We start from the raw sequence: 16,581 nt of genomic DNA, 5'->3' as shown, positions 1-16,581 counted from the left end.
GAACCAGGGGCATATAGAGGGAGTCAGCAGAAGGTACTTTTGCATATAGCAGACACGGGGAAAATATAGGGCTGAGAATACTCTTTTTTTTCCCCTACATGTTTTTAGTATAACCATGCCATGCAAGGTCAAAGTGTGACATGGTGGTGGAGTGGAAGATTTCTTGCTGGTTTGCTTTCCAAAATCAATTTAAACATTCACAACAGGTAAATCCTCCAGCTTGGTATTTCAAGACCCTGAACCTATAGGTCAGAACCTGGAGACTGGAAAGAGCTGCTGCTGATCGCCCGTAACAGCGCTGAGGGGAAGACATTTATCCCTGTGGAACAAAAAATTCTACTCAGTTAATGAATTTCAAGAGTTTAAAGAAAACTCTTGAAATTGCGTGGATCTGAAATTGCACATACAGTATATATAAAATGTGGGTGTGGTATAGTTTCACAGGAAGGAGACACCAAATGATTATCTAAACGTATAAAAATCTATGCCTGTACAAGATATAAATTCACTGGAAGATTAATAATTGTCTTAAAGGAGCAATACCTGCTTTGTGTTCCTTAAGTATATTGTAAAGTCAGACATGTGTGGGGAAAACACTCCAATTCTAAAGTTCAATTTCATTAAACTTGAAGGATAGTTCTCTTGCATTTTTTTGTGAACGTGACCCTGAAAAGTGACCCTGCAAGTTGTGAAATGCGCTTATAAACTCGTCCCTGTGAAGAATCGGGTGGCTACCAATATGTTCGGAAGATTAGGGATCAGATATAGGACCCTTAAGGAAGAAATGCCATGAATTTACTCGAATTAAGAGATTAAATCGAAAGTTTGAATAGGTTTTGTCCAGTCTTTGATCAGATAAAGCATCGTTCTGCCAATGGAACAAGCTTTTTTTTTCTTCTCGATCACATTATTTTCCATCATTTCAGGTGAAAAATACATTTGTTAAATGTAAAAGTTAAAGCTGCATTATGCAACTTTTTAGGAAAAAATAAAGTTGATATTTGGCTGTCTTTTATCATATAGTGGCCCAGGGCTGTATGAGTGGTCAGCATGGCGCCTTTACTTTCCATCACAGTGGTCTCAGAATCAACTGTTAGGAAGGTTTTCACTGCTGACGGACCCTCTCACCTGAAACCTACAAAACAATTGATCCTGCAGAGTTATAGAGACCACCGTGATCGAAAGTAAAGGCGCCATGCTGACCACTCCTAGGCTACATCCGCTGGGTCACTATAGTAAAATACGCACTAATATCAACTTTTTTTTCTCCAAATAAATGTTGCATAATGCACCTTTAACTTGTCTGATTTCAAGTGGGATTGATGCTTGATCCGATGGCATTTTTATCCTTAAATTCAACATAAAGCATCAAACCATTTTATATCATGTATCCGATTTAAGATGGTTATCGCATCAACAGCTCATATCGATGCTTCCCGCTCTCCTGATCACGTGACCCGGTCGTCAGTGCACTTCCTCCTCGGCGTTCAACACGAGTCCGGTCGATCAGTGCGTCGCGTGTGAAGGCCTTATCAGATCCCCGACAGAGGACACTTTGTTCCTCCGATGATCCATCCATTTTCTTTCCCGCGTGTGCGCTCGGGGGGGAGTCCGCTCCTATTGTTGATACAGTCCATAATTTTGATTTATCTTCTGGGTAAATAAAACGCGGTTTGCTCTGGCGCTCGCTGGGACGCAGCCTTCAAATCACTTGATCATTAATCCACACATTGTTTTATTTACCTCCGCGCTCCGGCAGCTATGGAGACAGGCCGGGGGAGGACAAGGGGGACAGGCGCGGGTCAGGAACAGCCCCGGCCCTTGTGTGTCTGTCGGGAGGAGGGAAGAGGAGGAGGAGGAGGAAAGGGCGGGAGGGTTGGGGAGGTGGTGCCCGGTGTTCTCTGGATAATGTCTGTGACAGAAGCAGCCGCCACAAAACCATGAGGTCTCCCGGGGCCCGCGGTGATCCAGGGGCCAAACGGTCTGAGGAGGGTCAGCCCTGCACTCTCTCCTCTGCTGCACCTCGACACAGTAATCTGATTAAGGACTAAGGCAGCTCTAACGGGGCAAAGGCTCAAGTCCATAAAGATCATTTTGTCAGTGTCAGAATAAGTCTTATTTGTTGGCTCTTGTGTCGGATGTTCTTTTTGACACCTCCTCCTCCTTAAACCAGCCTGAAACTGCTTTAATGGGAATCCCCGTTCATATAAATAGCAATGACGGATAATAGAAAAATAGTGCGAACAATAAGATACAATCCTATAATATTTGTACAAGATTTAAAAAAAAAATCAAGAAAGTGTCAAACCCTTTAATCCATGAGTTTCAGATAAAAAAGTACCAGAGTTTAACACTTTGATGTCTCTCTTCTTAAATGTAGCTGACCGAAACCCCTGCGCCCACAGCCAGGGCTTGACCCGTGTGTGCGGCGATGGCACGTCACGTCACATCAGCAGGAAAATATTGAAACATTAATTTTGTGTAATAGCACTGCTGACAAAATGTATCTTGACAAGTTAAAATTACTTAAATACAGGGACTATACGGCGCAAACCTCGCGCATCAGGCTGATTTTTTTCACAAATGACTTTGACAACATGCTTTTGTGGGGCAAAAATTACTTTACCCTACAAAAAGAAAAAAAATATCAGGTATAGCTCCTTTAAATTGGAAAGTCAAATTTAGACTTGTCAAGTAAAAAATCTGCAAGTGAAATCCATATTTTTGCGCATAGGACAGACAAATCTACTCATGAAGATTTTCTATATACAGTATATTTATAATTTAAAGTGCAATGTGCAGTGCATTGGCATTTTGATACTTATTTTGATAATATTAATAATACATTGCACTTTACAATTCAAAGAAACCTCAAAGTGCTAATATCTTACATCCTTTGCAGATTTTTTTTTTTATAATTCATTGTACATAAGATACCCCCAGCACAGTGGAGTCATCACAAGAGGAGCTACAGGAAACAAAAAGGGACAAACGAGGAGATGGTGAAAGACTGTAATGGAGCAGAGGGAGCTGCAGGAGGAAGAGGAAGGAGTAGGTGGAGCTGACCAGTGCAGGACACCACGCTCTGAAACAGGGACAAACTCAGGAGGCGGTGCACCCTTACAGAAGATCAGAGGAGCACTGAAGGCAGCCAGCCAGGTTTCCTCCAGGTGCGACAGTTTCCCCGACCTCTAAGGTCATGCAGGTCAGGTTGACCCACAGTGGCAGCGCAGCTCAGGACTGACCTGAACACTATGTCGTTGTACGCCTGCACTCACTAACTTACTTGTTTATTATTACTTGTTTGCACATGAACCCGTTCGTCTTTAATTGCAGTGGTCTTCAGAGCTTATGTAACAAGTTAATTTCTCCATTGTGAGATCTGTCTTATCTCATATTAGAAATACTTCCACTGGTAAATTAACTTATTTACTTATTCAAGAAAATGTTTGTTATTCTAGATGACTTTATGTAGTGCAGTGATAGGTTTCAAGTCTCAAAGTGATCTCTTTTGGCTCACCGGCATCAGTTTGATCCCTGTCCCACACAGAGCGCCCCTGTTTTGACGTCCCGCTGTAAGCAGCCTGGTTAGATTGTACAGTAGAGGCCTGTCCCGGGTCGGCGCTGCCTGTCAGGGGGGCTTTACTTTCACCTCCTCTGCCTCCGCTCGGCTCCACACACCGGCAGCAGCGTTAGCCCCTTGCTCCGTTTTGGGACTCCTCTGTGGGGTTTTCCGGCAGCGGGAGGACGGGGGCTTATGGAGGTGGGGGGGTTGAAGGCTGTTTTGGTTCTAATTGAAGTCAGGGGAAGCCGGGCGCGCTGTGATTTGTGCGCTGACAGCCGGTGTAATTACACGGATGGTCACCGGGATCGTTGCAGCAGTTAAAGAGCGTTTGCGGGCGCTAACTCCACCAATAAAAAGATACTTAAACGTGACTATTGAGCTGTTAACTAGAAAGTTAAAGCTTCTATAACTGATCCCCAACAGAGACAAATGAGTGAGTGACCAAATATTAGCGATCCAAAGCCTTTGTTGCTTCGGATACTGACACCAATAGTCGGGAATGAGTATCAATATCCATTATTAACCGATACCAAGAGACTTTCTTTAAAAAAAAAGTGAATGGTCCTCTTTTCTCCATTGTGAGATCAATAAAGTCTTGGATATGAGATGTTACATATCAATTATGTCTATTAATAAACTGTAATGGAAAATGACTTATCGAAATCGCCTTTTGCATATAACAGGTGTTGCATTAATAATAAAAACTCGCATTAACCTCTTAACCCCCACTGTAACTGAGCACATTTTCTCCAGTTCGGCATCACCTAAATTGAAAAGCTTCTTGAAATAAAGAGTCAAAAATGTGATAAAAAATACAACAAAAAAGTGACGACAGCATGGCGACAACGCAATGAAAAATCTTAGCTTTCAAATGGTAAATGGACTCAACTTATATAGGCTTTTCTACCTTTATCAGGCCCAAAGCGCTTTACCATTAGGAACCGGTCACCCATTCACTGTCTCATTCATACACCAATGTACGAGAGGCTTTTAGATTTGGGTAATGCCGAATTGGAGAAAATGTGTTCAGTTAAAGGCACAGGCCACCGTTTTTCCATACTGAGAATTTGGAGCCATAGGAACACATTGGGAGAGGCCAAATGCTAACAACATCTTTGGTCGTTTTGCGTGACTGAGGGCGCACAGTTCTTCCATACTGAGATATGTTCTTACCTGAGCTTAGACGAGTTGATGCGTACCTGTCTGGTCTTTATGCGTGCCCGTGGAAGAGCGCGGTCGCTTTTAACTTCAACCCTGTTTGGAGCCATAGGAATGCATTGGAAGAGGCCAAATGCTAACAACATCTTTAGTCGTTTTGCATGACTGAGGACACGCACAAAGACCAGACAGGTACGTATCAACTTGTCTGAGCTCAGGCAAGAACATATCTCAGTATGGAAAAATGGTGGCCTGTTCCTTTAAAGTGGGGGTGATCTGATCATTAGGCTAAAACTTGTCCATTAGCCTTTGTAATATCCGTTATTCTTTTCATAAACTAATTTCATAAACTAAAATACAAACTCTTATCTGCTCCAGCATTGTCCAATTTTATTCTATTATAGGCTACTTTAGGTGATCCAATCATACTTTCCTTATAGCCTTGAGCAGTTCACGTTAGCATTAGCATATTGCTACTAGCGCGGCGATCAAACCAGCTCAGTGATTTGATTCTCAGGCTCAGCACGTCCATATTCACTGAGATTTAGTTGGTGAAAGTTGAGTTTTAAAATGGTGAGTGCCAAAACAGGTATCGGTTCAGTATCGGGGATTTGTAGCCGATACAAAATTATTGTCATATCTTGTACAAGCAGTGACCAAATGACCATTATGCGCACGCTTTCACATTGCCGTTGTCAATCTTATTTCACTTGAGCAGACCTTACAATTTATCTGTTCTCTAAAATAACCTTCTGTCCACAACCACAGAGTCGTCTTATAAAGTACATTTGAGTATCGGCCCAAGCTCTTTATACATACACTTCATTGAATCATTCATTTGAGCAGGAACCCTCTGGAGATGCAGTTTTGTTTTTTTTCCTCTCTCTTTAGAGGGGAGGCCCGTGGAGTGGAGCAGAATGATTTAAAAGCATCAAAAACACATTACACATTTCCCATAAAACACTGGGCATATTAAATGTCCCAGGTCCGAGGCGCTGTGGTTCCTCTGAGGGCTGAGGAAGGCCGGCTTCTGAAATGGGAGAAAACTTCACCGCAAAAGTGCAGCAGATACAGTTAATGTTGTTCTGAGGAGAGCCTTGGCAGCAATAAAACACCATTAAAGGAACATTTTACATCAGTGCGCGGTTTGGGCACGGCAGGAGTGGATGAGGTTTTCAATTAAAAGGATTGCAAGTGATATTAGTGGAAATAACAATGTGATACAAACTGTTGCTGGCATCATGTACTCTGGACATGTGTTTACAACTACTTCAACTGTTACTTATCCTCCTCCACATCCAGCACTGCTACTACTGCTGCTGCTACTAGGGCTGGGTACCATTAAACGATACCAGTCTGGTTGAAAGTGTTAAGAAAAAGAATATAAAAAGGGGGAAATTGGGGAAGAGGGTGGAAAAAAATTGGTAGAAGAAGTGGAAAAATTGGGGGGAATAAATAAAAAATTGAGGGAAAATGTGGGGGAAAAAAAAATAGGATTTTTTTTTTTCTCCCCAAAAACATAAGTGGGAAAAAACTAAGAACATTTTGGGGGAAATTAGGTTGGAAAATTGTGAATAAAATTGAAAATTTCGGGACAATTGTGAATAAAACCGCAAAGACAAATTGGGACAATTATTGAAAATTTTGGGGAAATTCAAAGAAAAAATATGGACAATTTTGGGGGGGAAACGTGGGGGAAAAAAATAGCTAGAAATGGGGGAAAAAATGAAAAAATCTTGGAACGTTTTTTTCCGCCCTTTCTATAGTTAATGGACGTTTCTTGGTTGTTTCACCTCAAACAAATGATACAAATGCAAAAGAAATTAAATGGCAGGAAAAGGAACTAATTAACATTATTAATCTGTGTTATGGTTCTATATGACAAATATTTAGTATAGGTATAGAAAAAGGTATTGTTCAAGTATCGGGATCGAAAACCAAGTATTGGTATCAAAGACAATTTTGCGATACCCAGCCCTAGCTACTATACCAGAAAAATGTGTTGTGGAGCTTCATTATCACAACAACTTCTATTTTGTTTCTCTACGTTATGACATTACTGACTATAATGAGACTTACAGTATCAAGGGCTCAAATGTCCCTCTGTAAAGCTAGACGTGTAGAGTCTCGGAGGGAAACAAAATGGTGAGATTATGACGTAAAGAAACGCAGCCTGGAGTGGTTGTATTTTAAGTGAAGTGATAGCCCAGCTGTGACTGCACACCACTGAAGGAGTGCAAACAAAACACAAGTTTAAGAGCTTATAAAGGTTATACAAACCACGAGAAACATCGCTCTGAGCTGCTCTCGAAAAGCCACAGATCACAAACGGTCAAGTTTTCTTCTTCCAGTATTAGCAGCAGGTGATGCCGAAAAATAAAGATAATATTTATGTTCAGTGATATCTAAAATGTGTGTTTTTGTTGGATTAATCTCAACTCCCACTTGAACCGAGGACGGCTTAAAAAGCAAAATAACCACGACTTAAAAAGCGACATAAACCCAACTTAAAAAGCGACATAACCATGACTTAAAAAGCGACATAAACACAACTTAAAAAGTGACATAAACACAACTTAAAAAGCAACGTCAACACGACTCAAAAAGCAACATAACCACGACTTAAAAAGCGACATGAACACAACTTAACAAGCGACATAAACATGACTTAAAAAGCGACATAAACCTGACTTAAAAAGCGTCATAACCACAACTTAAAAAGCGACATAGACCTGACTTAAAAAGCGGCATAGCCACGACCTAAAATGTGTCATAACCTCGAACGAAGTAACAGAAACCTGACTTAAAAAGCGACATAAACCTGACTTAAAAAGCAACATAAACCTGACTTAAAAAGCAACATAAACCTGACTTAAAAAGCGACCTAAACACGACTTAAAAAGCGAAACCAACACAGCTTAAAAAGCAACATAAACGCGACTCAAAAAGCAACATAAACCTGACTTAAAAAGCGACATAAACACGGCTTAAAAAGCGACAGAAACTCAACTTATAAAGTGACATAAACACAACTTAAAAAGCAACATAAACTTGACTTAAAAAGCAACATAACCACGACTTAAAAAGCGACATCAACACGGTTTAAAAAGCGACATAACAACTTAAAAAGCTACATAAACACGGCTTAAAAAGCGACAGAAACTCAACTTATAAAGTGACATAAACACAACTTAAAAAGCAACATAAACTTGACTTAAAAAGCGACATAAACCTGACTTAAAAAGCAACATAACCACGACTTAAAAAGCGACATCAACACGGTTTAAAAAGCGACATAACAACAACTTAAAAAGGGACCTAAACACGACTTAAAAAGCGAAACCAACACAGCTTAAAAAGCAACATAAACGCGACTCAAAAAGTCATAAACCTGACTTAAAAAGCGACAGAAACACAACTAATGAAGTGACATAAACACAACTTAAAAAGCGACATCAACACAACTTAAAAAGGGACAAAACATGATAAAAAGCATTAAAAAGTGAGGGGGAAAAGTGAAGAAAGCAACAACAAAAAATGACAAAAAAGAAACATTTAAGAGACAATAACAAGACAAAAATGCTCAAACAAATGTGACAAAAAGTGGCGACAATGCAATAAAAAAGCCACGATCCGTTTTGTGTAGGTCTTACCTTTTCAAATGAGTTACTCTGACCTATAGGCTGTAAGCTCCAGTCAAGAAGCTTTTCGATTTGGGTAAAGCCAAACTGGAGAAAATGTGCTTGGTTCAGGTGGGGGTGAAGAGATTAAAATGTGTGTTTCTGTAGGATTAATCCGCTTTTGCATGTTATTAATCACAGATAAGAAAAAGAGGCTCTGGATACTTTTCTGCTTTAGGATAAAAACTCAATTATAGGTTTCTCCTTATAGACTTTTGAAAATGTTTCACTTTGACCAGACATTAATAAAACTCATGTGTTGGTTTCAGCTACTTAGTTAGTTTCTGAAATAGAAGTAAACCCATGTGTCCCACTGGAGTGTGCATAAATGCCAGTTTCCCGTTATAAACTTGTGCAGGACGGCGCTGTGACTAAGACATTTAATCCTGTAAATCTGGTGCGAATGACCCGCAGTGGTGAGGCAGCGAGCGGGCAGCCTGTCCTCCGAAGCCACATGTGGGATCTGAGCGACTTGCGATCCTACTCTCCTCTGTGTATTTGTACTTCTCCGTATCCGTGTAGCCGCGCCGCCTTAATCCTGCCCCAAAGTCCCGGCCCCCGTGGAAAGACCCAGCAGTGCACGCGGGATGGCCGAAAACAAACTCCCCAAAAAACCGCACCTCATCCCGGAGAAATGTGGTAATAACATAGAAGGAAGTTTACGTTCTGTAAAAATATGCATTATTTGTCTTCGTTTATGAGTGGTTGAGGCGCGGAGGAGCAGGAGGGGAGGACGCTGTGCCCGAATGTTTGCTGGAAGTGGACCACAGACGAGCCAACTCCCCGCGTCTATCTTTAGAGCAGGAATCCACCCAACGAGCTGTCAGTCCCAGCGCAGCCACTGCATGGGCCAGTCCGCAGGGTCCCGACAGCACCACAGACAGAAAAAAAAAAAACGGTTTCCAAAATATACCGTCTTCTGCTAACACTGGCACCTTCACCTGTGTGTCATTTAGATCTTTAATAATTACCATGTCTTCAGATCTCTGCAACTCCTACATTTTTCCTACCAACATGACACAAATGTTAAGGTAATTATTACCAAGAGCTGGTCTGACCACAAACATGCCTGGATTTTATTGCCAATCATCAACCTTTAGATCACGGATTATCCACTTAATCGCCTCAAGAATGACTTCTGCATCCATGCTGCTACTGTAAAGGTTTTGTAGGTCGAAAAGCATCAGATTTATACTGCTTTAACCTTTGAACTCCCATCTGAGCCGATTACATTTTCTCCAGTTTGGCTAAATCTAAGAGCTTCTTGGAAAGAGTGTCAAAATATCGACGAAAACAAGAAGAAAATGAGGATGTAAAGGTTTTGTAGGTCGAAAAGCATCAGATTTATACTGCTTTAACCTTTGAACTCCCATCTGAACCGATTACATTTTCTCCAGTTTGGCTAAATCTAAGAGCTTCTTGGAAAGAGTGTCAAAATATCGACGAAAACAAGAAGAAAATGAGGATGTAAACGCAACAAAAAAAGGACAAATAGGTGACAAAAAAGCAGAAAAAAGTGACAAAAACGCAGCTAAAAAGTGATTTCAGCGCAGCAAAAAAAGTGCCAAAAATGCAATAAAAATGTGACAAAGGCACAGCTAATAGTGACATAAACGCAAGAAGAAAGTGACTTAAGTGCAGCAAAAAGTGACGAAAATGCAGCAAAAAAGTGTCAAAAGAGCAGCAAAAACGTGACAAAAAGGCAATAAAAATGTGACAAAAACGTTCCATGAAAGTGACAAAAGTGCAGCAAAAAAGTGTCAAAAGAGCAGCAAAAAAGTGACTAAGGCGCAGCAAAAAAGTGTCAAAAGAGCAGCAAAAACGTGACAAAAAGGCAATAAAAATGTGACAAAAACACAGCAGAAAGTTGGCAAAAAAGTGACAAGGCAAAAAAAAAGTGACAAAAATGCAGCAAAAAAGTGACAAAAACACAATAAAAATGTGACAAAAACACAGCAAAAAAGTGACCAAAAAAATGCAGCAAAAAAGAGACAAAAATGCAGCAAAAAAGTGTCAAAAGAGCAGCAAAAACGTGACAAAATGCAGCAAAAAAGTGACAAAAACGCAGCACAAAAGTGACCACAACGCACTAAAAAAGTGACAAAAACACAGCAAAAAAGTGTCAAAAGAGCAGCAAAAACGTGACAAAAAGGCAATAAAAATGTGACAAAAACACAGCAGAAAGTTGGCAAAAAAGTGACAAGGCAATAAAAAAGTGACAAAAACACAGCAAAAAAGTGACAAAAGAGCAGCAAAAAACTGCAACATCGCCACCCACCATGTAAAGACATCACACTCTAACAGAAATCCTCTAATATCAAAGAATATAAATACGTGTGTGTATGTCTTCATGTCTTCTCTGCTTTTGTTTTCATAGACTCAATAGTCGCCATAAGGAGATGTGTCCTCTGCATTTGACCCATCCTTTAACCAGTGGCTCTTGGAAACCTGTCAGGGGCAGTGGGCGACCGCAGAGCAGCACCCGGGGGACCCATCTCCAGATCTCGAGCCAGGATCTTGGTCATACGTCACTGTGTTACAGTGTTAGTCTCCCTTTGGACTGCAAATCACTTCTTATACCCACAGTTATTGCACATTTATAGGCTGTCGCATGATTAAAACACACTAAGTAATTTGTAATAATCTGTTTCCAGTGCCTCTGATCATTTTCCGTCTTACCGACATGTCCCTCTTGTAAAAATCCACTCAAACGAGGTCAAAATTGATCTCCTCTGAAAGCCAACTCCAATTTTTTCTTGGACTCCGCCTTTGTTTTTCCTAGTTCTGGGAAACTGCGCATAAAAAAAAAAAAAAAAAAAGGTCAAAGAAATATAACGGTTTTAGCAAAAGACATGAATTAGATTTTTTTTTCTTTTTTCTTTTTTGGTGAAATGTTAAATTACTGCCGCTGCGAAAACAGATGCATGTGCGAGAGGCTGAGGGTTCTGGGTGGACTGCAAACACGTCGTAAATCACTGTAAACGCGCGGATCCAGGCCAAACGCAGCAGAACTGGCCCCGGGTTTTTAATCTGCTTTCAAAAAAGGTCACTGAGAAGTCTGACTGCGCGCGCTAAAGGGCTGTAATTATCGTCGGTTCCTATATGGACGAACCAACATGACAAAAGAGAAGGGACGAAGTCAGCGGAAACAAAAAGCAGTGCACACGTACACTCAGACTTACGGTGAAGGATATAGGGTTTAACAACTGAGGGCACACACACTTTTGATATTGTCAAGAGCATTTGGATTTATTTTGACAATTTTACGAAGATTTGGGGGTCGGTAAATTGGGAGTTTGGGATTCATATATCAAATAAATCAGGTGACGTAGTGCTGATATATCATCCAACAATGTTATGTCTGGCACAGGTTGGCCAAAAATTCAGGTTTACTGGAAAATATAGTGACATGAGTGTTTGGATTTTTCTCAACTTATATCCATTTGTAAATATGACACCATTTTTTTTTTTGCTAACTATACTTGATCAGTTAATGGATACAGATAATGTTACTGTTGGTGTGAAACCATAAAGAAATGGAAAAATGTGTGTGAATAGAAAAACAAAATGAAACGAAACAACTTTGACGCTACGGCCCCTGGAAATGTAGGATGTTTTTTCTGATGAATTTTGGAGAAGATTCTTTTTGCATTGTTAATTTTTACAGTGTATGTACCGACTTTAAATGGCAATGACAGTGACCGCTCATTGCCATTAAAGTATAATTCAAAAAGCTCAATGAGGGGCGGCCCAAGCGACCGGTAATGTGCAGGTGCGTTTCACCTCGGTCACTTTCATTTATTATTTCATGACAAATTGGATATGAGTTTTGTTTATTTTCAGCATAATCAAGAAACGATCACGTATTGTTGACTCCATATAATAATGACAACAGGAACAGTGTGTACATTTCATATCAATAATGCTCATGGTTTAAATTATATAATCCAAATGAGTGTTTTATGAAGGCTAATAAATACATATTGTAAACATATACCAATAGGCTAAAGTTTTGCTCTCAAAATCAAATTGAATTGCTAGAATTAATTATAAACATATATATTCTCACAAAGCTTAAATAATACTCCTTTAGATTAATCGCAAAATTACACCTGGTGTGGAAAGATGAGAAATGCAGGATTTAAACACTGAGAAGTAAACTGAAAGCCTGACCGTGTCATGCATGATAATTAATGTCTGCTTTAAAAAAGAAAAAAAAGAAAAAAAGGGACAAAATATCAAATCAAGCCAGACATTTATTCCCCCCCCCTGCATTTAAAGTTTAAGTTTTACTTCTTTTTTTTTTATGTATTCATTTAGGCGATATCTTTATCTGTATCATCCCAAATGTAACATATGATAGATAAATAAATTCACAGTTTACAATAGCTTTATCAGTGAGTGTGTGTGTGCTGATATTTTTATTATATCGTATATATCCAAATTCAAGTAAATTAGAAAAAAAGAAAAAAAGAAAAATAAATCATTTTTAGCGCCTGCAAATATTTTTCTTTTACATTTTGAAGCTTTAGGACTGAATGCATGACCGCAGGTCTGAGGCTAATTTATAAACAGGCCAAAACATTAAAACTGTCCATAGAGGCGAAATGAAATTTGTGCGTAATTACGCGCGGTCCTTTTGATTCAAAATGTAAATCGTTTCTATACTTTAGGTCGATGTATAAACATATTTCAAGATGGCTATATTTGAGTTGGCCTACGGTTGTGTCGCTGTCTGTGTGCTCAGAGTAACATATCAAATAAGACAAAGTACAATCAGAGACTGATACTTGTTTGACTTTAATGTATACGCATTTCATTCTAAAGATTTTATTCTGGCGAAATGAAATAAAGTTCATAATGTATAAAGACTGCACGTGCAAAACTGCAGACATGCAGCCCCTCGTGCGTTTGTACAGCTGCGTCCTGTGCGTCAAAGCGCGTGGACAGCGGAACGAACGCCAGATACAACATTTAATGTCACATAGAACATCACTATAAATCCGTGGCCTGACGCAGCCTTACTTTACAAAAGACTTAAATAAATATAAATAACGACACATATTAAACTGTGTATGTACAACTGTGCAACATGGCGACACGGTTCACACCACGAGGTCGAGTCCACAGACTGTCCACTCTATGTACAAGCCGAGGCCTGCGCGCGCGGGCCCGGTCAGCTGTCCGAGTCCACCTCGCTCTTACTCTCCTCGGTTTTCTCCGCGGACAGTTTGTTCGTTTTGTTCCATTTCTGTGAGTTCTCAGATTCCTCTGAAGAAGACCTTTTCTGCCTCCTCCACTTCGCGCGTCTGTTTTTGAACCAAACCTAAACGAGATAGAAAGACACATTCAGTCGCGAATAGAGGATTCCTATCAATGTTAACGTTTTAAAGAGGCAGCAGATAATTAAATAAATCTGTAAAATGTATCTAACCGATCATCTCCTAACAGTCTTTAAGAACCTCGTTTTAACTAATCATTTTATTTCAATAGACGCTCGTAAAAAAAGAATTGCTCGATCAGCGAGATTAATTTGTTATTAAAGGTTACTGTACAAAGTTAAACTAATAAATTCAGAGGCCAGATCATGTTAAAATCACCATAAGGATGGATGAATTAATAGTTGAATAGAAAGGTTTGTCCTTGGAGACAGCGTGCGAAAGAGACGCTCGAGCCAGACTGATGCGTAAAAGCCAAGAGGGATTGCAATCTCACCTCCACCTTCTCCTCGCGCAGGTGCACTTTGCGGGCCAGTTGTTCCCTCGTGCCCACATCCGGGTACTTGGTCTCTTGGAACAGGCCCTCGAGAGCCTCAAGCTGCTCGTCCGTGAAGATGGTCCTGTGGCGGCGCTTCCTGCGGCAGTGCAGCTGGTTAAGGAGCTGGAGCTCGGTGCGGGACAAGCTGCCCATGTTCATATAGGACATCATCTGCGGGACGGGAGACAGCAGCACCGAGGCGGGACTGTCGTATCCTACGAGACACAAACAGGACGTGAGCGCGCAGAGTCGGGGCAATCCAAACGTTGCTTTTATGTAAGTGCGTAAACACACGGAAGAGTTATGTCTCTCTAGCAGAAACAGTGAGCACCGTGTGTACAGAAAGCTCTGCGTTTATGGGGAAAGATTATAATCTTGCAGCATTTATACGAGGTAGTGTTGCTTTAAATCATGCGTAAAAACAATAAACACTGACATTTAGACTTTAGAGCGGGATCAAATCTGTCACAATTATGGCCTGAAGTGTCAAACAGCAGCCGAGTGCAGCAGACTAAGCGAAGGCGTTATTAGAGAGTTTTTACGCACAAAACAAGAACTTCAGAATAGAACTTTTGGCATAAACTCCAGAGCATTATTCGATCTATTCAGTTCAAACTAAATAAATACATCAATCAGCATTTGTAAGGCGTCACCATGATGGCTGCTAAACATTTTGCCCCAAAAGTCTATGCCACATTATAATTATGCTCTCACCTGGTGGGATGCAGGGGCACTGCTGTGGGCTGAGACCGGGCACCGAGCCGCAGCAGGGCGGCGCTCCTCCAGCCCCCTGGACCCCGGGTCCCTGGATGTGCAGCTGCCCGTAGTAGTAGCTGTTATATCCCAATCTAGTCCCGCTCAGAGGCTGCACACCGGGAGGAGACGGGCCGCATGTGGCCGAGTATAGTCCGTTGTAATCGGGGTATATAGAGTCCGTAAGGCCCGCGGCCGACAGCAACACGGGGTTTCTGTGAAGCAGCAGCGGCTCTTTGCAGCTCGTCCGTCCGGACAGGATGCTGTCTATGCTGAACATCCCAGCGGGCATCACCGCGGCTCCAAAAACAACAAGAAGTGAGTAAAAGAATTGATCAAAGTAAATGTCCCGTTCTAGCTCCTAAAAGTGCGTCATGTTGCTGGGAAGTCTGTTCACTGTGCGCTCCTCTGTGTGGGACAGTCTATGCACCAGCGCAGGAGCGCCGCCTTTATACCCCGCTGACGTCACTGCGCAGTGGCTGCTCTGGAATCAGCTGCAGAGCTGTGTATTGAGAATTAATTCAATTAAGATAATCCGCACTGTTTGCAGACTTTTTGGACAACTCCAGTGTTGCACCAGAGAATTTCTTCCTGCAGAGTAATCCGATTATTTTGTTGTCAGCGAAGGCATCATAATCGATGGACTCGTTAGTGTTTACATTGAGGAGGCGGATACGGCCTTTCCTTCAGGTCTGATGTCAATAAGGGTTACAAACAAGTGACAAATCACAGCGCTAAATCCTATTTTAAGCTTCAGCTCTGCGCACTTTATTTGGTTTACAAAACAGCCTTATGTTACTGAGCTTTTGGAAAAATAAAATGAAGGGTTTAGCTTAAAAAAAAAAACAACAACAAAAGAGACTATATTTGTTGTGCATATTTTAGTATCCGTGAGTTTTAAAATTCTTTATTATAAAGACATTTTCAGTTCCAAGGCTATTTGTTCGAGTTTGCTCTAATGAACCCTCTCAAAGTCACCCATTATAGGCTGTGATCTTTAATCCATATTTATGCGCGAGACATTTCTATTACGTGTGCGTAAAACCTCCACCAATGTTTGTGTTGCCGCGCGTAAACACAAATTACCTGCTCCGTGCCAGACAGACAGACAGTGTCCAGAGCGCACAGCGGCACGGCCTCAGCTCATTACCCGGGCCTGTGCGCTCTGCTCTGCGGGGCGCTTTTTCCCCTCCCAGCGGCAGGTCCTCCGCTGCGGCTTCGTGACACGGACCATTTCCCCCCTGACCGCGATAAGATAACGAGCCATTATCGCCTCCATTGAGCGAAAGAAAGAGGGAGTTATTGCATATTTACAGCGCTAATCAACATAGGCTGCAGCGGAGGACGCGGCTGTGAAGGAACGTGAATTGCCCCTGGTATAGAGACTAATGGGAGTCGCTGATTGCATTTAACACTCAATGGGTCGTTAGCACATGCTCGGGCGGCTGACAGATAACTTTGTGATCTCAGAATGTGCCGCTTTGGATGTGGTCGATCATTAAGGCCGAGGATGGAGATGGAGAAATGCGTATTGCGCGAGCCTAATGCCCTAGAACAACGGATTTCAATCAGCTGCAGAGATGGACTCCACACCTAAACGGAACCGGGACCTCGGCGATGTATTCATGATTATTTCAAGCAATACGCGCGTCGTGTTTTGTCTTTTAT

General features: G+C 41.3%; 1 protein-coding gene across 1 annotated transcript; it reads right to left on the bottom strand.

The window, feature by feature from the left end:
• Positions 1-13,246: 13,246 nt before the first annotated feature.
• Positions 13,247-15,320, bottom strand: gsc (goosecoid). Its single transcript, XM_079573947.1, has 3 exons — positions 14,875-15,320; positions 14,119-14,375; positions 13,247-13,729 (listed from the first exon to the last, which is right to left on the bottom strand). The coding sequence occupies exons 1-3, from the start codon at positions 15,203-15,205 to the stop codon at positions 13,580-13,582; spliced, it is 738 nt and encodes a 245-aa protein (XP_079430073.1). The 5' UTR covers positions 15,206-15,320; the 3' UTR covers positions 13,247-13,579.
• Between the last annotated feature and the right edge of the window lie 1,261 nt (positions 15,321-16,581).

Source organism: Gobius niger (genome assembly GCF_951799975.1).
Source record: "Gobius niger genome assembly, chromosome: 16".
In the NCBI taxonomy this organism is placed as follows: domain Eukaryota; kingdom Metazoa; phylum Chordata; class Actinopteri; order Gobiiformes; family Gobiidae; genus Gobius; species Gobius niger.
Note: the sequence above shows the minus strand (reverse complement) of the source record. Positions and strands in the feature narration are given on the sequence as shown.

Coding starts and splice junctions, on each gene's coding strand:
- gsc (XM_079573947.1), bottom strand. CDS start 15,205: ATGCCCGCTGGGATGTTCAGCATAGACAGCATCCTGTCCGGACGGACG. Junction 14,376..14,874: donor GTGCCCCTGCATCCCACCAG/GTGAGAGCATAA, acceptor TGTGTCTCGTAG/GATACGACAGTCCCGCCTCG. Junction 13,730..14,118: donor TGCGCGAGGAGAAGGTGGAG/GTGAGATTGCAA, acceptor TATCTCGTTTAG/GTTTGGTTCAAAAACAGACG.